This window comes from Callithrix jacchus, chromosome 12 (assembly GCF_049354715.1).
Source record: "Callithrix jacchus isolate 240 chromosome 12, calJac240_pri, whole genome shotgun sequence".
NCBI classification, from domain to species: domain Eukaryota; kingdom Metazoa; phylum Chordata; class Mammalia; order Primates; family Cebidae; genus Callithrix; species Callithrix jacchus.
Window position 1 is genome coordinate 13,792,268 of NC_133513.1, and position 25,143 is coordinate 13,817,410.

General features: G+C 41.8%; 1 protein-coding gene, 1 non-coding gene and 1 pseudogene across 3 annotated transcripts; 1 reads left to right on the top strand and 2 right to left on the bottom strand.

Moving 5' to 3' along the window:
• Window positions 1–178: 178 nt before the first annotated feature.
• CEP20 (centrosomal protein 20) lies at window positions 179–25,143 on the bottom strand. 2 transcript variants are annotated; one of them, XM_002755896.7, is made up of 5 exons: window positions 25,088–25,143; window positions 20,795–20,992; window positions 15,528–15,612; window positions 8,231–8,367; window positions 179–2,024 (listed from the first exon to the last, which is right to left on the bottom strand). In XM_002755896.7, exons 1-5 carry the CDS (start codon window positions 25,113–25,115, stop codon window positions 1,948–1,950), a joined length of 525 nt encoding a protein of 174 aa, XP_002755942.2. In that variant the 5' UTR covers window positions 25,116–25,143; the 3' UTR covers window positions 179–1,947. The 2 variants fall into 2 exon arrangements, with proteins under 2 accessions (XP_002755942.2, XP_054098574.1); XM_054242599.2 differs by lacking the exon at window positions 20,795–20,992.
• On the bottom strand, window positions 12,102–12,208 carry LOC118146496 (U6 spliceosomal RNA). The gene has a single exon (XR_004732356.1). It is a non-coding gene; the product is annotated as a U6 spliceosomal RNA (small nuclear RNA).
• On the top strand, window positions 15,946–16,315 carry LOC100388737 (small ribosomal subunit protein eS26 pseudogene; annotated as a pseudogene).

Below are 25,143 nucleotides of genomic sequence, written 5' to 3' on the forward strand. Positions count from 1 at the left end.
TCCTTGGCGCTTTTCCTTCCTTCCTATAAACATGTGCAGACACCAGGAAAGTCCCCCTGCCTCCACCCATCAACAGTGAAGCTTCTGAAGATCCCAACAGAAGGCCGGCAGACATCTCCAATCATTCTTCTGTTTTTGATGTATGTCTTCTGATGACAGAACAGTGATATGAACACCCTTTGCACAAAAGTAACTTGTTTTTTTATTAAATGATACACTGAAAGTATAAAAAGTTGCCTCAGTACAAACAAGTTACAGAATAATGCATACCAAAGTGCTATGGACTACATGCGACAATTCTGTTTAGCTTCCATTTTGATGATTTTACGTCAGTATCCAAAATTATATACTCTGGCACTTTTTCCTAATCTAGTCCTACATGATTACCATTCCTGAGGTAAACTGAGTATTCACTGCCAACATCCTTGGATAACAACCAAGCCCCCTGGGAGAATTCAGATATTTATATTCCCACATATAATATGATGGAATTCATAATTGTAATCAGATATTACAGATTAAAAAATGGAAAATGGGCCCTTGTAATACTTCTGCATCTATTTATAATTTTACCAACAGGGCCTCTTGAGATGTTGTGTAAGTACAGTTTAAAGCGCTAAGTATAATTTAAATGGATTTCATTAAGAATGTTCTGCATTTAGCTAAAAATTGACTAATCTGTAAGAGGTGAACACTGACTAGCATCATCAAATAGAAAATCCAAAGTTTGAACAAATTGCAAAAGAGCACAGAACTGACACCCTAAAGAGGACGCCAATTATGCCAACTACAGCTCTTACCACTCTTCCCCATGGAAAAACTTTAAGCTAAATGTTGTCAGTGAATAGGGGCCCAGGGAAGGTTTAAATCTTAATACACTACAGGACTTCTGCCAATCAGGAGCTGTCTACCACCACAGTCAGTTGTTTTCAATGAAATGAGCCTGTGGACACTACATTAAAAACTTCTTTAATAAATATCAAAGTAGTGTATTAGAGATAGCACATACTATTTTTGTATCCCAAGAATAAAAATTGATATTTAATAAAAGTTTTGGAGCCCAAACAAGTAGGGGGCTGGCGCTCTCCCGGCTCACCACTGATCATACACCCTGGGCCACATGGAGATTAAACAATGCCATCTTTGAAAAATCACTTTCCGGTATTTCTCCCAAAGCCTGTCTCTTCATGCTTACTTCACATTCTTTATCTAATAAAATAAACTCTTTGTTTTATTTACAGCAAAATTATTATAGCAAATTTATTTCCCCTCTACCTTTTAATTAAATCTTCTAGTAGAAGCCAAAATGGTCTAAGAAAAAGTACAATGTTGCCTATTGAAAAGGTAATACAAAGAAAGCCCTTTCATTTCCTTACAAACTTTAAGGGCCTTTATAAAACTTCCTAAATGGCCAGGCTAGGCGGCTCCTGCCTGTAATCCCAGCACTTTGGGAAGCCGAGGGAGGCAGATCACTTGAGGTCCAAAGTTCGAGACCTGCCTGGCCAATATGGCAAAACCCCATGTCCACTAAAAATACAAAAATTAGCTGGGTGTGGTGGCACAGGCCTGTTGTCCCAGGTACTTGCGGGAGGCTGAAGCAGGAGAATCGCTTGAATCCAGGAGGCAGAGGCTGCAGTGAGCTGAGATCGTGCCACTGCACTCCAGCCGGGGTGACACAGTGAGACTCTGTCTCAAAAACAAACAATAAAACAAACAAAAAAAAAACCCCAACACTTCCCAAAAAACAATATATTTTTTTTTCAAGTGAAATCCAATAATCTAGATGACAGAGTTGGCTTTTATTCACAACTGTAGTTAAACATGAGAGGTGTTTTGTAGAAACTAAAATTTCTACGGACACTAGCAGTGCATTTTGGTAACATTGGGACAATAAATAAGTTATTTAATACATATAATTTTAAGATAAAAGGTACCCAAAACAAAGCATCATCTGTTTACTGCCTGAGAAACATGAAGATCTTCAACATTAGTACTTTTCCGCTCCTCCTTTCTTAGGTGATCATCTGAAATGCACAGAAACCAATGTTAATATTTATCCCAAGTCAAAACAGGCAGATAGGTAGATACGTCTACAAATACTTTAGGATGTTACATATTTAATATTCTGAGTTCTTTAGATGGCTTAGGATGAGGAAAAAAACTCATTATTTTTTAAAAACTATTGACGAAATGAAAGGCCTGGTGCAGTGCCTCACACCTGTAATCCCTGCACTTTGGGAGGCCAAGGTGGGTGGATCACCAGGGGTCAAGAGTTCAAGACCAGCCTGGGCAACACAGTGAAACCCTGTTGCTACTAAAAATAAAAAAATTAGCCGGGCGTGGTGGCAGGCGCCTATAATCCCAGCTACTTGGGAAGCTGAGGCAGGAGAACTGCTTGAACCTGGGAGGTGGAGGTTGCAGTGGGCCGAGATAGTGCCATTGCACTCCAGCCTGGGTGACAAGAGTGAAACTCTGCCTCAAAAAAAAAAAAAAGAAAGAAAAAGAAAAAAGGAATCAAAATGTCTGGCACTAGAAACTCTAATCATTCACAAGTTTTTCTTAACTTTTTTTAAGTTAGTAGAGTGCAACCTGCAGTACACCCATGCACAAGTAGTTATAAACCTCTCTTTTACATGTAAGGAATGGCATTTCTAAGAAAGCACAAGGTGTTCAATCAGCATTCTGAGGGTTGCCAAAGCTCTTCAATTAAAGCACAATGAAAAACACTTCAAATAGAAATAGGAAGTGTTGGCTCACACCTATAATCCCAGCACTTTGGGAGGTGAGGTGAGTGAATTGCCTGAGGTCAGGAGTTTGAGACCAGCCTGGCCAACAAGATGAAACTCTGTCTCTACTAAAAATACAAAAATTAGCTGGGTGTGGTGGCGGCTGCCTGTAGTCCCAGCTACTCGGGAGGCTGAGGCAGGAGAATTGCTTGTACCCAGGAGGCAGAGCTTGCAGTGGGCCAAGATCTTGCCATGGCTGGGTGACACAGCGAGACTCTGCCTCAAAACAAAAAACAAAAAACAAAAAACCCAGACTTAATATCCTAATGCAACAAAAATGTAATGCAAAAACTAGATTCCTGAGAGTGTATGAGCCCCAAACACTTTCTACAACTGGTAAAACATCTTTCTTACAACAATTTTGATAATAGAAAAAAAGAACATACATTTAGATAAGCTGCTAGAAAATGAAATTTTATCACCATAACACCTACTGGATTTTCTAATTCCACAATGCGATTATATACATGATTTATTAGTCCTGAGGAGCTGATTATTCTCAGTGCCAACACCACTTTAAAGGTCTGGATATCAGATGGAAATCTCTCTCCCTTTATTTTAGGTAACTTTGCTGGCCAGGAAAAATATTAACAATTTTCTCAGAAGGCAACAATTTTAGGTTTTCTAGAAAAATGTTATAAAAAATGAAGTCTATTATGCTTGACAGATGTGCAATAAAGTTGAGCTGACGACTGTCTCTATTATAAAAATCCGGTCTTTCATTTACAATAAAAATCTTAGCCAGGCACGTAGTCCCAGCTACTTGGGAGGCTGAGGTGGGACGATCACCTGGGCCTGTGACATCAAGGCTGCAATAAGCCATGATTGTGTCACTGCACTCCAGCCTGAGTGACAGAGTGAGACCCTTTCTCTTAAAAAAAAAAAATTATATATATAAAACTTATTGAATAGCAAAAACTACTTTGCCTCCAAGATTATAAGCACTAACAGCAGCAGTACAAATGCATTGGCTGTTATTTTAAAGGTGGGTGTGCCTACATAAACCCTCTTCATTTTTTTTTCAGCACTTTGAAAACTTAGATGAGAGAAGCACTTTTTCATCTTGGAATGCTTTTGACTTACTTCTCTCTTTTTTTGGGGGGATGGAGTCTCGTTCGCTCTATCACTCAGGCTGGAGTGCGGTGGCATAATCTCAGCTCAGTGCAACCTCTACTTCCTGGGTTCAAGCGATTCTCCTGCTTCAGCCTCCTGAGCAGCTGGAATTACAGGCACGAACCACCATGCCTGGCTAATATTTGTATTTTTAGTAGAGAAGGGGTTTCACCATGTTGGCCAGGCTGGTCTCCAACTCCTGACCTCAGGTGATCTGCCCGCCTTGGCCTCCCAACGTGCTAGGATTACAGGGGTGAGCTGCCATGCCCGGCCTGGACTTATTTCCAAATAAAAGCCTATTTAGTTTCAGCGTTGGATATTTCTGTTGAATGAGTTTCTGTGGAGACAAGGTGCTGTGATGTAGAAAATGAGGATTTTAATATCTTCATAACCTTTCCAATACTATTGAGTAAGAGTTGTCCAGACAGTGAGCTAGAGTGGGGAAAGTAAATGGAATGCTTAAGCATGCTACTGATACATGATGCAATTTTGGCTGACAATTTTCAAGGCACTGCACAAAGAGGTTGTACCAAGAAAATTTTTGATGACAAAGAAAATAATCTGCAAAATCATTGTTCTTCCCTGATTCGTTCAGCAGTCATCCTCATTTCTGAGCTGTCTACAGAGCTTTCCACAGAACTGGTGCTAAGACTGCATAACTGACTTGCACTCGACTCTGATGTTTCTGGCACTTTAATGGTGTGTAGGACGCGTGTCTGCATGTTTTTCTCCTGCCTCCCCTCCTACCTCCATAAATACCTCTCCCTATGGTGTATGCCCAATCTACCGCTTTTATCTCAGAAGAACAGAACTTGGTTAGGACACAGTGTTACCTATAACTTTCCTGCTAGTCATTAGCCGTGAATATTAAGGAGACCACCTATGAAACACTTACAAACCAGGAAGTTATTTCTCGAGTTCTGAAGAGATTATTTTTCTTTATGGGACTGACAGTATCAATGATTTGGGGTTGCTGTGTTAAGAAGTGTTAAGGTGTACAATATCCATTGGTGACAAGTGAACACAGAAACCCATTTTGTCATATATTCTTGGTAAGTGTATAGACTAATAAAGCCTTTTTGGAGGAGAATCAGACAATATCTACTACATTTTAAAATATGCATTTCATTTGAACCAATAATTACTTTAGGCATCTACACAAGAGAAATGTGTGGACAAAGATATAATGTTACGTCACAATACTATAAAAGCAAAATATTTAAAACTACCTAAGAGCGATTATAAGGTGGGAGACTAGCCTGGGCAACACGACAAGATCCTGACTGCAAAACATTAAAAAATGAGCGAGGTGCAGTGGTGCACCCCTATAGTCCTGGCCACTTGGGAGCCTGATGTGAAAAGACTGTTTGAGCCCAGCAGTTTGAGGCTACAGTGAGCTATGACTGTGCCACTGTACTCCAACCTAGATGAAAGATTAAGAACTCATCTCTAAAATTATAAAAAGAATGATTATAATAATACTCTAGAATGTGAGATCTACAAGTATCAGCAAGTGAAAAAAAGCAAATTTCAGGATAATAGGCACCATAACAATGCATATATATTTAAATACAGAGAAATGAGCCCCAAAGGGCCCAGGCATGGCCAGGGGCAGTGGCTCAAGCCTGTAATCCCAGCACTTTGAGAGGCCGAGGTGGGCAGATCACCTGAAGTCATGAGATCAAGACCAGCCTGGCCAACATAGTGAAACCTTGTCTCTACTAAAAATACAAAAATTACCCAGGTGTGGTAGCGCCCGCCCACAGTTCCAGCTACATGGGAGGTTAAGGCAGGAGAATCACTTGAACCTGGGAGGCGGACGTTGCAGTGAGCTGAGATTGTGCCATTGCACTCCAGCCTGGGTGACAGAGCAAGAGTCCATCTCAAATCAAATCAAAATAAAATAAAAGAAAATAGAAATGAGTCCCAAAGAATACCCAGCAAAGTGCTAAAGGGATACCGTCTATAAAAGCAGAGGAGAACTGAGGAGTTAAGGAGAAAAGGAAAGTTAAAGGGAACTTTATATTATTTGAAAAATTTAGAGATTTACTCATGTACTAGCACAATTAATGTTTTATTTTGCTTGTTAAGTACTTGCCAAATAGTAGGCAGTAATGTCAGTTCCTTACCAATCCCTAAAGAGAATTTCAAAAACCTCTCCATAATCTGTAAATGGAAAGGTATACAGAAACAGCAACCAATAATGTGCTGATTCTGCTACTAATGATCTGCTACAGGCCTCAGAAGAGTCACTTAACCTCTTAGTCCTGGAACCTTCTTAAATTTCCTCAACTGTAAAATAAGTAGGTGGGAATGACTTATTTTCCAGTGTTCCATCCCATCCAGAATTCTAAGATATATAGAAAGTTATTTGGCCGGGCGCAGTGGCTCACGCCTATAATGCCAGCACTTTGGGAGGCCGAGGCGGGTGGATCACGAGGTCAAAAGATCGAGACCATCCTGGTCAACAAGGTGAAACCCCGTCTCTACTAAAAATACAAAAATTAGCTGCGCATGGTGGTGAGCGCCTGTAGTTCCAGCTACTCAGGAGGCTGAGGCAGGAGAATTGCCTGAACCCAGAAGGCGGAGGTTGCGGTGAGCTGAGATCGTGCCATTGCACTCCAGCCTGGGTAACAACAGCGAAACTCCATCTCAAAAAAAAAAGAAAGTTATCTCCTAGTGCAGTCAGCAACAACCTCCCAAAGAGGTTATTCTGATTCACAGTTTACTTTCAGAGCTCAAGAGACAGCAAACATCTAACACAGTCACTAATGTTCAGAGTTTAGGAAAACTACAAAGGCAATCCATTTTAGGCATTTCCTGAAAGTTTGTGTCAACATTCAAGATTTACATTTGTTCTGATAATCAGCACCTGAACCCCACCTGTAACTGTCCTTAAAAATTGATCAGCTCTGGCCAAGCATCACGGCTCACTCCTGCAATCCCAGCACTTTGGGAGGCTGAGGTGGGCAGATCACAAGGTCAGGAGTTTGAGACCAGCCTGACCAACATCACGGTGAAACCCTGTCTCTACTAAAAATTAAAAAAAAAAAAAAAATTAGCTGGGTGTGGTGGTGCGCACCTGTAGTCCCAGCTACTCAGGAGGCTGAGGCAGGAGAATCCTTTGAACCTGGGAGGTAGAGGTTGCAATGAGCCAAGATCACGCCACTGCACTCCAGCCTGGGTGACAGAGTAAGACTGTCTCAAAGAAAAAAAAAAAATCGATCAGCTCTCTACCACAACTGCAAACACTGAGCTATGACCCACTCAATTCAAATGATGAAGCTGGGATCCTATTGCTAATGTAATCAAAATAACTAAGGGCCAGGTTCAGGCTTGTGCCTATAACCCCAACACTCTGAGAGGCTTAGGTGGGAAATCACTTAAGACCAAGAGCTCAAGACCGGCCTAGTGAACCAGTGAGACTTCCATCTCTACAAAAATTAAAAGATTAGCTGGGTGTGGTGCCTGAAGTCCTAGCTACTTGGGAGGCTGAGGCGAGAAGGTGAGAGGATTGCCTGAGCCCAGCAGGTCAATGTTACAGTGAGCTATGATTGCACCACTGCATTCTAACTTGGCAACAAAGTGAGACTTCTCTCAAAAAAATACATAAAAATTTAAAAGCTACTAAAAACTCATTTAAAAAACAAGTATTCTGAAAGAAAAATGGACCATTCTCTGAAGAAACTATAACTTGTAGATAACTTTCACTCTAACATAAATGGTATCCTAAAAATGCAAATGACTTAGAGAAGTCTGTATTTAGCTATGTGTAGTTAGCAATCTTACCTTTTATTTTGTAGTCATGGAGAGAAAAAAAATGATCACTTGATGAAAATCTATCTATTTAGTATTGTAAGGATCTAAGCTGCTCCAAAGACTATGAATTTACGTGAAAATTGGAGTTTTTGAACTTCTTTATTTTACTTTTTAAACATTTAATTTGTTAATTAAAAAAAAAAATGGAGAAAAAAAATTTCATCATGTCACTTAGGCTAGTCTCAATCTCCTGGCCTCAAGTGATCCACCTGCCTTAGCTTCCCAAAGTGCTGGGATTACAGGCATGAGTCATTGTGCCTGGCCTGCATTTTTCAATACTTCTCTAAAGAAATTACATCTAAGAATTCAGCCCAGTTATGCCTGCCACCCTTCCCTGTCCAAGATTCCCTTTCCAAAAAGCACTCTATTACTTGGAGTAACATAGGCTAACCATATTAGATAGAAGCAGAATTAAACTATGACGCAAAAGCTCAGTAAAGACTCCAAAGAAAAATATATAGGAAGAAAATATATTTGCTGACAGCTAAACGATGAATCTTGGAAACTCATACCCGCTGGCTTTCTTCTACTAGGTTGTCTGCCAAGACTTGGGTCTGGAGGCTGAAGTGAAGGTCCTTTCAAAAATGCATTCTGGATGCCATCCTTAGTTCCATGCAAGAAATGGGCTAAAATCCCATACAAAAGGGGTCTACAGCAGGAAGAAAATAAAACCAAAAGCTAGTAAATTTGCATAAACAGGAAAACCTTAAAACATTTATTCTTTAAAAGGCAACCTGTGACACCAAAATGACCAAATGATTCATCAGACTTTAAAAAGCTGCATGATTATTATCCAAACTGCAAATGGTTTATACTTTCGAAGAGTACCATTTAATTTAATGACAATTTTAAAACCCAGAGAAAACATGTTAACAACTTACAACTCATCTACACTGAAATATCATGGCTATCAATCCACAGGAAGTTATCTTTTAAACTCCAAAGTCCAGTATAATATTTCCCAATACCTAATACACAACCCTGTCTAATACACAACAGGTATTCGATAAACACATCTTGATTAATAAATCCTTGCCCTGAGAAAGTCTTAGGTCCTGAGAGGCAGGCAGCCTGAGTTCAAATCTTGGCTTTGCCATTTGCTAGCTGTGGGACTCTGTGTAAGAACCTCTCCAGCCTCACAAATGTTTCTTCCTTTACAAATTAGGATAAGCACCATCCCTCCCTTACAGGGTTGTTATGCACTAAATGAATTAATAAATGGCAAGTGTTTTTTTTTTTAACTGTGCCTGGCACATATGATGTGGTATATAAATGTTAGCTCCTATGCAGCTAACATTTATTTATATTAATGTTTATGTGACTTAGTATTTTAAAACCTTCTTTATAGTTTACGGAACACTTAACTCTTTCCCTCTGATCCTCATCGTGTAATGTCAAAATCATCAACTGCAATTTATAAAAAACCACAGCCAGGAGATTTGCTAGAGATTCCCTCAGACAGTAAACGAAGTTTACACTTGAACCCCAAATCCCATATTCTTTTCCTCACAATGTGCTGCCTGAGGATTCCTATCAGTACTCTTGCACAATGGAAAGCCGCTCTGCTGACAATAGAGTGGTACAATGGAAATGTTTTCCTTTGCTTCCAGTCTAATATTTGAAAATACAATCAAAAGGATTTAATCGTTTTAATTTTTAATTTTTGTGGGTACACAGTAGATGTATATATTTGTGAGGAGGATTTATTTTTTGAGATATGTATCTATTTATTTATTAGCTGGTATAATGGTTTAAAGTGCAACACTCCCTTCCAAAGATGGAATCTCACTGCCCTCCCTTTGAGTGTGAGCTGAACTCACTTCTAACTGGCAGAAGGCTGACCTCAGAGGCTGCGTGGTAATGGCACTCTGGCTTCCTCCTTGCTTTCTCTTGGATTGCTGCCTTTGGGAGAAGTGAGATGCCTCAGGACACTTCAGTAGGCCTAGAAAGGTACATGTGGCAAGGAATTGAGGCTGCCTGTCAATATCCTTATGAGTTTGGAAGCAGATAGTTCAGCCGCTTTCAAGGGTTCAGGCTTCAGACTACAATCCTTGCTGGCATCTTGACTACCACCTCACGGGGGACCCTGAGGTAGACTCACATGACTAAGCCAATCCCAAATCCCCAAATATACCACAAATAACCTGCGTTGTTGTTTTAAACACCAAATCCTGGAATTATATCATGCCAATTTTTCCATGCCACAAGGAAATCAGGAAAGTAAGTTTCTTTATTTAACAAGATGCCTCAACTCTTATGAAAGCATCACCTAGTAATCTAAAACAGGTCTCTTTGTTTACTTGAAATCTTCCCCAAAGTGTTCATTGGTTCAAGATGATTTTTAGATGTTAAAAATTTTATTTTTCAAATTAATATTCAATAAAATTTCCTTGTGATAAAAATTTTGGGTTAGACATGGAGGCTCAAGCCTGTAATCCCAGCAGTTTGGGGGTACTGAAGTGGGAGAACTGCTTGAGGCCAGGAGTTTGAGACAGCCCAGACAACACAAGGAGTCCCCTAGCTCTACAACAATTTTTTAAAAAATTAGCCACACAAGGTAAAAAGCACCTGTGGTCTCAGCTACTTGGGAGGCTGAGGTGGGAGGATGGCTTCAGCCCAGGAGGGAAAGGCAACTTGTAAATTCATGGATTAAGGCTTATTTTTAAAAATAAGTTCAAAAAAGATAATTTAAAGAAAAGTGCAGCCTTGTAATACCTTGCCTGTAATTCTGAAATGCAAAATTCTGAAAACTGGATTCTCTTCCTATATCTGACAAAAAATCATCAGATGATATGGCTTGACCTAACAAGACTATTATTGCAGACTTCATCTTACTTTATCTGAAAATATTAATGTGCCGGGCACAATGGCTCACACTTGTAATCCCAGCACTTTGGGAGGCCAAGGTGGGCGGACCACCTGAGGTCGGGAGTTTGAGACCAACCTGACCAACAAGGAGAAATCCCGTCTCTACTAAAAATACATAACTAGCCAGGCATAGGGGCACACGCCTGTAATTCCAGCTACTAGGGAGGCTGAGGCAGGAGAATCGCTTGAACCTGGAAGGCAGAGGTTGCAGTGAGCCAAGATTGTGCTCCAGTCTGGGCAACAAGAGCAAAACTCTGTCTCAAAAAAACAAAAAATAAAAAATTAATCTGATTGTGGAACACTGCCTTATGACTCCCTGGCACCCTGGCACATATATGTGTTATTTGATATAGGTACTATATTACTTTCTTTTTTTTAAGAATTGAAGTCTCGGCCAAGCATGGTGAATCCCAGCACTTTGGGAGGCCGAGGCAGACGGATCACGAGGTCAGGAGATTGAGACCATCCTGGCTAACATGGTGAAACCCCGTCTCTACTAAAAATACAAAAATGTCAGCTGTACGAGTGAAAAAAAACAAAACAAAAATTAGCCGGGTGTGGTGGCACATGCCTGCAGTCCCAGCTACTCGGGAAGCTGAGGCAAGAGAATTGCTTGAACCCAGGAGGCGGAAATTGCAGTGAGTTGAGATTGTGCCATTGCACCCCAGCCTGGGCATGGAGCAAGACTCCATCTCAAAAAAAAAAAAAAAAAAAAGGAATTGAAGTGTCACTGTGTGGCTCAGGCTGCAAGGCTTGTACAGCAGCAAGATCATGGCTCACTGCAGCCTCGAACTCCTGGATTTAAGCAATCTTCTTGCCTCATCTACCTAACTAGCTAGGACTGCAGGAGTGTCATTACACCTAACTAACCATATTACTTTTTAAAACCTGAAAACTTTTGAATTTCCAAAACATATATCTGGCTTCAATGGTTTTAGATGCAGCACTGTAAATCTGCAAGCAAAAAGTATAAGGCCAGGTGTGGTGGCTCACACCTGTAATCCTAGCACTTTGGGAGGCCAAGGCGGGTAGATCACGAGGTCAAGAGATTGAGACCATCCTGGCCAACATGGTGAAATCCTGTCTCTACTAAAAATACAAAAAGCAGCTGGGTGTGGTGGCAGGCGCCTGTAGTCCCAGCTACTTGGGAAGCTGAGGCAGGAGAATCACTTGAACCTGGGAGGTGGAGCTTGCAGTAAGCCAAGATCATGCCCCTGCATTCCAGCCTGGTGACACAGAGAGACTCTGCCTCAAAAGAAAAAAGAAAAGAAAAATGAGTAATACATGATTGTGGCAAACTTTGTGAATGCAAATCACTGAAGCATGAAAAACCAGGGCTTAAAGAAGTTATCTAACCTTTAAAAAATAAAGAAGTTACCTAACCTTTAAAAAAACCTTTATTTTATAAAGGTTAAAAAATGGTAAAACACCACCTCTACAAAAAAATACAAAAAAAAGTTTCAGCAACTTTTTTTTTGCTTCCTCATCCTCTCTCAAGCTTACTTCTCTTTTAAAAAAAATATAGAACATTTCACAAATGTGCATGTCATCCCTTTGCTGGGGCCATGCTAATCTTCTCTGTATTGCTCCAGTTTTAGTCTATGCGCTGCCAAAGCGAGCACAAACTTCTTAATGCTTTCATCTAAAGTAAGTTCTCAAAAGCTACCAAGAAGCCAATAGGAGTATGATCATTGCTTATTTCCATCAACTGCTAAATGTAAAATATCCTGTACTAAATGATGTAATACCTCACTGCTCATACTGAGTCACACTTAGATTCACCAAATCATTTTCTCACTGTTCTCAATTGTACAATTTTTATACTTTCCAAAACTGGGATTGCAGTGGCTCACGCCTGTAATCCCAGCACTTTGGGAGGCTGAAGCAGGTGGATGGCTTGAGCCCAGGAACTGGAGACCAGCCTGGCTAACATGGTAAAACACCACCTCTACAAAAAATACAAAAATTAGTCAGGCATGATACCACATGCCTGTAATTCTAGCTACATGGGGGACTGAGACAGGAGGATCATTTGAACCCAGGAGTTTGAGGCTGCAGTGAGCCATGATCAAGCCACTGTACTCTAGTGCCTGGGCACCAGAGTGAACCCCTTCCTTGAAAAACTAAAAAACACAGCACTTGGGAGGAGGAGGGGGGCAGATCATTTGAGGCCAGGAGTTCGAGACCGGCCTAGCCAACAAGGCAAAACCCTATCTATACTAAAAAATAGGGGGAAAAAAATTAGCGGAGTGTGGTGGTGGGCACCTGTAATCCCAGCTACTTGAGAGACTGAGGCAGGAGAATTGCTTGAACCCAGGAGGCAGAAGTTGCAGTGAGCTGAGATGCGGCCATTGCATACCAGCCTGGGCGACAGAGCGAGACCCTATCTCAAAACAAACAAACAAAAAACCAAACCACACACACAGGAAGATGAGAGGAAGAGAAAAGAAAATGTCATAAAGGAGTTAATATCTGAATGGGGCCAATAGAAAGGAAAAATGCTCCGACAGGAGGCATTAAGAGGAAGAAAGTGATCTGGGGCTTCCAGGCTAAGGGATTGGTTTACCAAGGCAAAGAAACATAAAGCTGCCAAGTGTCTTCAGGGCACAATCAGAAATCAGGTGTGAGCACATACAACAAGAGACAGGGGTAGAAAGAGACCTATGACTCAGAAGTTACATTTTTTCAAGGAAAACACATTTTTATTTTTCTTTCTTCTTTTTTGAGGCTAGAGTGCAGTGTCACGATCTTGGCTCACCGCAACCTCCGCCTCCTGGGTTCAAGTGATTCTCCTGCCTCAGCCTCCCAAAGTAGCTGGGATTACAGGTGCCCACCACCATGCCGAGCTAATTTTTGTATTTTTAGTAGAGATGGAGTTTCACCATCTTGATCAGGTTAGTCTCGAGCTCTTGAACCCTTGATCCGCCTGCCTCAGCCTCCCAAAGTGCTGGGATTACAGGCATGAGCCACCATACCTGGCGAAAACATGTTTTTCGTTACATTCATGTGAGTCTTGAAATAAGCTGTTTTGTAAGTGTGTTATTGAGAATTCATATCTTACAGGTGCTGACTGTAAAAAAAATTCAGTTGAACATTCAGATTCAGGTTCACTATTTGCTCTCTGATGCTGCTTAATAGTAAAGTATATTCTAAATTCTAAAAAAAAAAAGAAAAAAAAGAAAGATAGAAGCCTAAAGTGCTATGCTAAGCAACTGGGACTTCATTTTACACACTATGACAAAGGTGATATGTGATCCTGGAGCATTAATTTTACACAAGGATTTGTGGGAGAGTTAAATTTAAGTGGAATGTCACTGAAAACATTTGTATGGTAAAACGAACAACTTTAAGAACTTTTTTTTTTGAGACAGGGTCTGGTTCTGTCACCCAGGCTGGAATGCAGTGGTGCGATCTTGGCTCACTGCAACCTCTGCTGCCCAGGTTCAAGCAACTCTCGTGCCTCAGCCTCCCTAGTACCGGAGGCTAGAGGCACACGCCAGGATGCCTGGCTAATTTTTTTGTATTTTTACTAGAGACAGGGTTTAGCCGTGTTGGCCATGCTGGCCTCGAACTCCTAACCTCAGGTGATTTGCCTGTCTAGGCCTTCCAAAGTGCTGGGATTACAGGCGTGAGCCATTGTGCCTAACTAGACAGGGTTTCACCATGTTGCCCAGGCTGGTCTTGAACTCCTGAGCTCAAGTAATCTACCCACTTCAGCCTTCTAAAGTACTGGCATTACAAGATGAGACACATCACCTGACCTTAAGAACTTTTAGGATGCGAAAACAAGGTTTCAAAGAAATTTCTAGCTAAAAAAATGGCTGCTTTAAGGTATGTTCTCAGGCGTCCTATGTACTTTTCCTTGGCCATTCAGGGACCCCCCAGAAAAAGTTTAAGATATACTGAAATAGAAAAAAAAAAAAAAAAAAACTAAGAAAACTAGAAAGTGGTCATCCTCCTTTACAAGAGCATATTTCATCTGTATTTACAGCTGCCCATCACTTGCATCACTGCCTGAGCTCCACCTCTTGATGGCAGCACTAGATTCTCAGAGGATGGGGAACTCTACCCCTACTGTGAACTGTTCGTGTGAGGGATCTGGGTTGGGAGCTCCTTATGCAAATCTAATGCCTGCTGATCTCTCACAGTTGCCCATGATAGTTGGTAAAAGGAGGTGGATGAAGGGCAACAGAGGGAGTAATTGTAATGAAAGCAGAGGGCTGATTCAGTAATCTTGGCAGATAAAGGAATTCAAGCAGAAGCTTGGGGTTGGGCGTTCATAGGTTTTTTTTTTTTTTAGGAAAAGAAAGAACTGAATATATTCCTAAGTTGAAGTGGAGGAAGAGTTAAATATGAAGAAAACTGACAAAGCAAAGCCTCAGAGGCCAGGCGCAGGGAACTCATGCCTGCAACGAGCACTTTGGGAGGCCAAGGCAAGATCACTCGAGGTCGGGAGTTCAAGACCAGCCTGGGCAACAAAGTGAGGCTTCCTCTCTATAAAAATAATTTGAAAATACAAATAAAAGTTAAATAACATTTACTTGGTATATTTTCAGAGTTTTGGGAAAAGAAAAAGAAAAAGAAAAAGTTAAAATTATAAATTGAAAAAAAAAAAGAAAGAAAAGAACAAAGCCTTAGAAGGAGCAAGCATCAAGAAGTCAAAAGGAGCTAACCCCAGAAAGTAGAGACGCTTAGTAACTCTGAGGCCACAGGATGGAGAAAGAAGCGGAGATGCTTAGTCACTCTGAGGCCACAGGAATTTTAGCTTCAGCCAACACAGACCTCATCTGACTTGTTCACTGCTGCACATCCTGGATTTAATACAATGCTTGACACACACTAGATCTGAATAAATACTTGCTGAATTAAAAAGAAGCAAAACCACCACACACAATTATGACTAATACAGTATTTGGAAACTTCTTTTAAAGAAATTCTTACATTGTATTATCCTTTGATTCTTCAAATGCATTTAGTTCATGGATGAGAAACTGTCTGTCCAATGGAACTACAGGTTGACCAGATTCTGGGAGAAAGAAATTTATGAGAACACTGAGTCTATTAAACTAAAAAGCAAATAGGATTTTGGTAGCATTCACATTTACCAAATATACATTTTTCAGACTTTGGAAGAACAATGATAACACATACCAAGACAGATTCAATTGCATATGATTTTATGATTTTCAAAATATCTCTTTTGTTAAATGCATGTCTTAATACAGTTTAACATAAATTTGGTTTTTAAATTCCCCAGTGTTTGGTTGGAAAAATACTGTTTCTATATCCAAACTACAATATTAAATTTTAGAAGTCTGCTTACCAATAACTTATTTTTGAAAAGAATATCCATTTAGTGGTTTTCTTTCTTCGCTGCGAGCTTCCAAGATGACAAAGAAAAGAAGGAACAACAGTCGTGCCAAAAAGGGCCATAGCCATGTTCAGCCTATTTGCTGCACAAACTGTGCCCGATGCGTGCCCAAGGACATTAAGAAATTTGTCATTCCAAACATAGTGGAGACCGCAGCAGTCAAGGATATTTCTGAAGCGAGCGTCTTTGATGCCTATGTACTTCCCAAGCTCTATGTGAAGCTACATTACTGTGTGAGTTGTGCAATTCACACAAAGTAGTCAGGAATCGATCTCGCAAAGCCCGAAAGGACCGAACACCCCCACCCCCATTTAGACCTGTGGGTGCTGCCCCACAACCCTCACCGAAACCCATGTAAGGAGCTGAGTAAAAGACTGAAGACAACTGTTCTCTGGAGAAAAATAACATAGAAATTCTACTTGATATTGCTTATTAAGTGTATCTGTGCCAGATAGGTCGGGAATTCTGTGTGTGTTCGACCAAGTGTGAAGTGACAAGTAGTATTTTCATGGGGAAGAAAGCTTATTTATGTAATCAGGTTTTTTTGTTGTGAAGGGGTGGGAGGAGATGGAGTCTTGCTCTGTTGTCCAGGCTGCAGTGCAATGGTGCTATCTCAGCTCACTGCAACCTCTGCCTCCTGGGTTCAAGCAATTCTCCTGCCTTGGCTTTCCAAGTAGCTAGGATTAGAGACACGTGCTACCACACCCAGCTGATTTTTTGTATTTTTAGTAGAGATGGGGTTTTACTATATTGGCCAGGCTGGTCTGGAACTCCTGACCTCAGATAATTCACCCCTTAGGCCTCCCAAAGTGCTGGGATTACAGGCGTGAGCCACCATGCCCGGCTATCCGTTTAAATTAAATCTTGTTTACAGTCATGTCCTTGGCCTCACAACTTGCATAGCTGTGTGAAATTAAAAGTTTAGGAAAAAAAATCCATTTAGTGATAATAATTATAAAGGAAAATTAACCTGAAGTGTGGGGCAACTGGAACTTTCACACTTTGCTGGTGGGAAAGTACAATGATACAGCCATTATGGAAAACAGTTGAGCAGTTTTCTTATAAAGGTGAGTGTGCATGCGCTTAAACACACAACCCAGCAATCCCACTCTTAGCTTTTTACCCCAGATTAATGAAAACTTATTTTCTCACAGAAACCTGTATGTAAATGTTTACGGCAGCTTGGTTCCTAAATGCCAAAACTAGAAACAATCCAGTGTCCATCAACTGGTAACAGATGAGCAAACCAGCACAGCCACACGATAGAACACTATTCAAAGGAAAAACAAACGTGGCTGAATCTCATATGTATTATGCTAAGTGAAAAGAGGCAGACTCGAAAGGCTACATCCTGTATGGTTCCATCTATAGCAACGGTCCCCAACCCCAAAGCCACAGATTAGAAATCAGGCAGCACAGCAGGAGGTGAGCAGTGGGCAAGCAAGTGAGGGAAGCTTCATCTGTATTTACAGCTGCTGCCCATCGCTTGCATCACTGCCTGAGCTCCACCTCCTGTTGGCAGCACTAGATTCTCATAGGACCGGTAACCCTTCTGTCAACTGCGCAGGAGAGGGATCTGGGTTGCGGACTCCTTATGAGAATCCAACGCCTGATGATCTCTCACTGTCGCCCATCACCCCTAGATGGGACTGTCTAGTTGCAGGAAAACAAGCTCAGGGTTCCCACTGATTCTACATTATGGTGAGTTGTATCATTATTTCATTATATATTACAATGTAGCAATAGAAATAAAATGCACAATAAATGAAGTGTACCTAAATCATCCCGAACCATCCTCCCAGGTCCGTGTAAAAACTGTCTTCCTCGAAACCCATCCCTGGTGTGAAAAAGGCTGGTGATACCTTGTTTGTGATTGTGGTGGTAATTACGCAACTGCAGGAACTTGACTAAAACCATGGAACTGAACAGTTTAAAAGGTAAATTTAATTGTATGTAAATTATATCCCAGTTTTCTTAAAAAGCCAAAACATTTAATATGAAAACTTGACTACTGTCACTATAGTTCATTCTAGTGAATCCCAAGACCCCTAACTCATGATATTTTCATAATTTTCTTCTTTTCTGGGTGTAACTGGTATCATACAGCCATCTCGAACAAACCAGGGAAAGTAGAGACGCTGATATTAGAGATCCTGAAACCAATAAAAATCACCAGTCTTTATGTAGTTAAGACGTATGTTTCATATTAAATAAAGGATCTATAATGAAAAATTCTAACTTCACAAAGAATACTTTCTTCCAAAATCTACTTCCTGGTCTCGTTTCTTTACCGAGGCTCATCTCCTCATCTCTGAGGCACGCAGTAGTCAAAGCAGAGATAGAACCTGAAACAAGGTAATCCAATGATGCACATTCAGGGTGCCTTGGACCGCCCCCAACTGCATCCTCCACCCCTTCAACTCGAGGGTAACCAGGATTCTGACTTACTTATATCCAGTCTCTCCTCATTTTTTTTTTTTTGAGACGGAGTTTCACTCTTGTTACCCAGGCTGGAGTGCAATGGCGTGATCTCGGCTCACCACAACCTCCGCCTCCTGCGTTCAGGCAATTCTCCTGCCTCAGCCTCCTGAGTAGCTGGGATTACAGGCACGTGTCACCATGCCCAGCTAATTTTTTGTATTTTTAGTAGAGACGGGGTTTCACCATGTTGATCAGGATGGTCTCGATCTCTTGACCTTGTGATCCACCCGCCTTGGCCTCCCAAAGTGCTGGGATTACAGGCGTGAGCCACCGCGCCCGGCCTATCCTCACTTTCTTGAAAGAAAATATTTAAAAAGTCAGCAGAAGATATTAAAAATATTCTCACCACTCAATAACTGTTATACTTCAAGAAAAAATTTACTTGTTAAGAAATAAAATTTGGCCAGGCGCGGTGGCTCACGCCTGTAATCCCAGCACTTTGGGAGGCTGAGGTGGGTGGATCTTGAGTTCAAGAGATCGAGACCATTCTGGTCAACATGGTGAAACCCCGTCTCACTAAAAATACAAAAAAGTAGCTGGGCATGGTGGCGTGTGCTTGTAATCCCAGCTACTCAGGAGGCTGAGGCAGGAGAACTGCCTGAACCCAGGAGGCGGAGGTTGCGGTAAGCCAAGATCACGCCATTGCACTCCAGCCTGGGTAACAAGAGCAAAACTCCATCTCAAAAAAAAGAGAAATAAAATTTAACAGACAGAGGAAATTTATCTTACCCCCAAAATCATTCTATGCCTCCTGTCACTAGGCCTCATATTACTAGGATGAATTTGGAGTTCCCCTGCTGATTGAGTTTGGATATTTATCCCTGCCCAAATCTCATGTTGAAATATACTCCCCAGTGTTGGAGGTGGGACCTGGTGGGAGTTGTCTGGGTCATGGGGGTGGATCCCTCCTGGTTTGGTGCTGTCCTTAACACAGTGAGTGGGTTCTCCTGAGATCTGGTCATTTAAAGTGTGTGGGACTAACCTTCCCCACCCTTGGCCCTGCTTTCACGATGTAACATGGTGAATAAAAGCTCCCTGGGGACTCCCAGAAGCCAAGCAGATGCCAATGCCATGCCTGTACAGTCTGCAGAACCGTGAGCTAGGTAAACCTCTCTTCTTCACAAATTACCCAGTCTCAGGTATTTCTTTTTTCTTTTTTTCACTTTTCTCTTAATTTTTCTTTGCCAGCTGCCATGTAATCAGGTATTTCTTTATAGCAATTCAAGAACAACCTAATATACCTGCCTAGTCCTTTATAAATACCATGCTTCTACATACATACATTTGTAAGTACACCTAACCACACTACACAGTAGTAATATTTTAAAGTTTTATCTCCATTTTATATATATACACACACACACACACACACACACACACATATATAGGTAAATATCCACATATCTATATATATATATAGAGAGAGAGAGCGAGAGAGAGAGTGTATGTTTTTTCTTTTTTAAAGAGGCAGGGATTAGGTGCACAGAAGTTCAATATCAGGCTGGGCAACATAGGGAGAACTCATTTCCACAAATAATAAAACAAATTAGCTGGACATGAAGGCATGTACTTATGGTCCCACCTACGCGGGAGGCTGAGGCAAGAAGACTGCTTGATCCCACAGTCAAAGTTGCAATAAGCCATGATTGCACCACTGCAGTCTAGCCTGTGCAACACAGCGAGACCAGTCTCTGGGGGGAAAAAAACAGAGAGCGAGAAACAGGGTCTCACTCTGTTGCCCAGACTGGAGTGCAGTGTTGCGATCATGGCTCACTGTAGCCCTGACCACATGGGCTCACATGATCCCCCTCCCCTGCTCCCCACCCAGCTGCAGCTAGGAGTACAGACATGTGCCTCTGTGAATGGCTAATTTTTAAAATTCTTTCGTAGAGATAGGGTTCTTCCTATGTTGCCCAGGCTGGTCTCAAACTCCTGGGCTCAAGTAATCTTCGTACCTCTGAAAGCACTGAGATTACAGGTGTGAGCTACCCACACAGCCCATTTTTAAATAAATGATATATTTAATGTGTATATTTTCAAAGCTTAATACATATTTAAAAACTGGTGGCAAATAGGACAGAATGTCAACAACTGTTTATTCTCAGTACCAGGAATAATAAATGATTTTTCCAAATATATGCCTAGTGTCAGTGATTATTTAGTTGTGTATTTCCCTACAATATAATATGCCTTATGAGAATTTGTTTAAGCTACTGAAAGAACCCAGGTGATTTTTGTGTCCCTGTCACCCAGATGACACTGTTTGGTAAGAGAATTCGATTTCTAGGCTAAACACTTCCTGAGAATTGGGGGAAAGGGAGAAACAGATTTTATTTAACAAACCATAACCACTTACCTGCTATGAGGACAGACGCGGTATACTTATATTTGTTGAATTCTAAATACTCCCGAATTAATTCATTAATCAGAAGGTTTTCATGAGACAATGATGGTCGGGGTTCACGGTCATCATCCAGGGCATTGAAAACTTCAGCTCGGATCCTTGCTTTTAAATGCCCTAATACCCCTTTTTTTTCCAAGGTGTCCTTTAAAACTGTTTGATATAAAATATTAAGGCTTCAGTTACAGAGTAAATTTGTCATTCTGAGGCATACTTTGAATAGAAATGTTGAAAAGGTAAATGGTACAATAACAGCTCTCAATCAAAACAATGTAACAAATTATTAAACTATTACACTTACTATCATGAGCCATGTTCATACTAAAAAATACAGTTCCCATGTTGCAGTGAGTGAGTCTTAACATACTTGAGCAAATTCAAGTTCATTCTTACATCATCAGCACTGTCAGGGGCTATAGTCTAATACATATTCTTTAGTGAGGGGAAAAGGCAAGGAATAGGATTACAGCTGCTAACTGGGACCTGAACTGAATCCCCAGACTCTCATGTGTTTTTTCAAGAGTGTCTGCCACTGCAGACAGGTTCTGCTTGTCACTAACAACCCCTGGTCTAGAAAGATGATTAAAGAAAACAACTATACTGGGCGAGGTAGCTCACACCTGTAATCCCAGCACTTTGGGAGGCCAAGGTGGGCAGATTACCTGAGGTTAAGAGTTCAAAATCAGCCTGACCAATGTGGAAAAACCCTGTCTCTACTAAAAAAATACAAAATTAGCCAGGTGTGGTGGTGCATGCCTGTAGTCCTAGCTACTCAGGAGGCTGAGGTAGGAGAATCGCTTGAACTCGGGAGGCAGAGGTTGCGGTTAGCTGAGATTGTGCCACTGCACTCCAGACTCCGTAAAGAGAGCAAAACTCTGTCTCAAAAACAAAAAAGAAAGAAAGAAAGACAGAGAGACAGAGAGAGCGAGCGAGCGAGCGAGTGAGCGAGAGAGCGAGCGAGCGAGCGAGCGAGCAAGCAAGCAACTACATTCCATAAAAGGAGTCTGTTGGGTTACTGTATAAAAACCTTTTATATCCAGAACACTTTAGGGAGCGAAAAGGTGTTTTGGGTTTTTCATTGTTGTTTTAAAGACAACTATGAGTTATTTCCTCAGAACAGCAGGATTCTGAAATTTTAAACCTGAATGGAAATATAAGATGTGACTATATCAATGCCATCTTAATGAGTCAGGGATGTATACACAGAATGTAACTTAAATTATTGAGTGGCCAGAGTCACCATGACAAAGCAGTTCTGATCGTAGGATTTGGCTGTACATACTTAGTATAGATAATGGGGATCTTTGGACTGAATTGGCACCATCCTTTGTAGTGGTCTGGAACCTTCTATTTTCCAACAGAAAACAGAAACAGAAGTTGGCTAAACGACAACTTCAGACAATCAATACAACTCTTCCACAGAGCCTGGAACACGGAGAGAGCTCAGCAGGTTATAGGAGCATTATAATACAGTGCTGGACACCACTGGGAAATCACTGTAGTTTAATACTGTTCTGCGCCCCGTCAAAGGCACCAGATAAGTACACCACAGTAACAAAAATCCATAAAGACAGTCCAGGAGCTTATTCAAGTCAGTATGGACATAAGATATTTTTAAGCTTCAATAAATAACATCAACAATAATCCTGGATCATAAGACTAAAGAGATACAATCTTTACTGACTTTTGACCTTTCTTTCCCCTCATTTTTAAAGCATCCCTTCAACCTTCTTGGAGACAGGTTAAGTAGAGTTATCACCCGATCAGACTTTTAACAGGCCCATAAAAGGAAGGTACAGGCTTATTGCACTCTTAAGATCATAAATGAACCCCTATTCTCTAATTCCATCTTTGGAAATTAGATGGAGAGATTTTTGTCATTGGCAAGGATCCTGTCCCAATTACTCTGTATTACACACAGTACAGCCTTGAACTGGCCAGAGAAACGAGAATTAATGACAGCAGAGCGAGGAAACCTAGCATGCCTCATCAGCACCTCAGTGGTAGATTACCCACCCATGCCTCAGTTGCCTTCTCCAACATAATTAGCTCTACCTCTCAGAAACAGAACCAAATAAAGAGGAAAAATGGGTACAGTGGCTCATGCACTTCCCAGCACTTTGGGAAGGCAAAGTGGGCGGATCACAAGGTCAGGAGATGAAGACCATCCTGGACAACATGGTGAAGCCCCATCTCTACTAAAAATACAAAAGTTAGCTGGGTGTGGTGGCGGAGGCCTGTAATCCCAGCTACTTGGGAGACTGAGGCAGGAGAATCTCTTGAACTCGTCAGGTGGAGACTGTAGTGAGCCGAGATTGTGCCACTGCATTCCAGCCTGGTGACATGGCAAGACTCCATCTCAAAAAAAAAAAAAAAAAGGGTAAAAGCCCATAAAATGTAAGACAACTGGCTGGCAAACAAGTTTGCACCGGGTTTCTTCTGGAGGTCCATATCATTTTACCTTTCCCTCTATTATTTATGCTTAGATACCTGGGCCATCAAAACTTCTTCAGAAAGGTCTTAACCTTGCTTATATTTCAAGAGTATATATATTTTTTTAATTTAAATTTTTATTTACTGAGACAAGGTCTCATTTTGTTGCCCAGACTGGAGTGCAGCAGCATCAGTGTACCTCACTGTCACTTCTACCTCCAGGGCTCAAGCCATCTCCTGTCTCAGCCTCTGGAGTAGCTGGGACTACAGGCACAGGCCACTATGCCCAGCTCTTTTTTTGGGGGGTGGGGGTAAAGATGGGATCTCCCTATATTAGGTAGGCTGGTCCTAAACTCCTGGGCTCAAACAATCCTCCCGAAGTGTTAGGATTACAGCCATGAGCCACTGTGCTTGGCCCATTCCAAGTGTACCTTTAAAACCTCTGAAATGGTATGCAATATTACATGTGATGTGTATTTCCTTGGGAACACGGTCTACAGATTGTTCTTGTGGCCAGAGGCATGCCTGTTTCATGACTGTTCACCAGCCCTGCACCCCAAATACACACTTTTATACTTGCCTCCTCTCTAAAATCTCTAAGAATTGCTGGTTTAAACCCTGACTTCCCTGCAAACTGGAACTGTTTTTATTCACTGGACAGCAGTATGGCTCAGTGTTTAAGGCCGGACACACCAGTGCATCACAACTAGGTTCCCATGCTCTGTCTCTTTCCAGCAAAATCACTTTGGGCTATTTCACCTCTCAGCACCTCAGTTTCCCAATCTATGAAATGGGCATAGGGTTGTTACATGGAAACAATTAGGTAACACAAGGGCTGAGTAGTGCCTGACACATGAGGCTCAATTGTAACTATTATTACTATTTCTTGTCTGGACATCTGCTTCAAAGTAAAGTGTACATATGTCATTGGTGAATCGCACTTAAGTAGCTTAGAATATCTTTTCCTGAAAAGACAGGAGAATCGCCAGGCCAGCAAACTTTTTGCCTTTAGTTTCTCCCGATGAAAAAGGGGCCAGATGCTCACGCCTGTAATCCCAGCACTTTGAGGGGTCCAAGGCGGGAGGATCGCTTGGGACCAGGAGTTCAAGACCAGCCTGGGCAACACAGCAAGACCCCGTGTCTGCAAAAAACAGAAAAATTAGCTGGGCAAGGTGAGGAGCGCCTGTATTCCCACTTGCTCCGGAAGCTGAAATGACAGGATAGTTGGAATCATGGAGTTCGAGGCTGCAGTGAGCTGTGATCGCGCCACTGCACTCCAACCTGGGTGGCAGAAAGAGACTCTCTCTTCGGGAAAAAAAAAAAAGAAAGAAAAGAAAAGGCGGGGAAGGGAGGGCTACTTAACAGGTTGTTGTAAGTATCCAACAAAATCCTTACAATTTGCCCCAAGCAAATTGTTTAGGGCAGTGCCTAACCCAATAGGAGTTGTGGGAATTGTAGTCATTAACTCTGAGTGCCAAGCCTGGTCCAAGCCCTCCAGCCCCCGGCAGGTTACAAGAAGATGCGCCAGGGGCCCAACATGCAGCCCTGTAGGCTTCTTAGACGCCTGCAGATTATGCGACTCCTGCTTTGCCTCCAAACTGGCTTAAAACTCGCCAGCGGACAACCACTTCCCTCTGAGAACTCCCCGAGCAGGGACCAAAACAGCAGCCGGCCGCTCCCCAAAGGCCCTCACAACGAAGAATGACCACGGAAAAAGCCAACCCTTGTGTTCCGCGCGCTCCCCTCCCGTCCCATCCTTTCCACAAAATGAAGGCTCGACGCTACCCAGGCGGAGGCCTCCTTGCTGGCACTCACCAGCCTTCAACTCTGCGACAGTCGCCATTTTTCAACGGCCGCCAGGGGCGCGCCTC

What these genes read in the sequence shown, in the direction of transcription:
- CEP20 (XM_002755896.7), bottom strand. Translation starts at nt 25,115, where the DNA reads ATGGCGACTGTCGCAGAGTTGAAGGCTG. An exon ending in TGTCGCAGAGTTGAAGGCTG is followed by an intron (nt 20,993 to 25,087) that starts GTGAGTGCCAGC and finishes TATATCAAACAG; the next exon opens with TTTTAAAGGACACCTTGGAA. An exon ending in TAGTAGAAGAAAGCCAGCGG is followed by an intron (nt 2,025 to 8,230) that starts GTATGAGTTTCC and finishes TGTGCATTTCAG; the next exon opens with ATGATCACCTAAGAAAGGAG.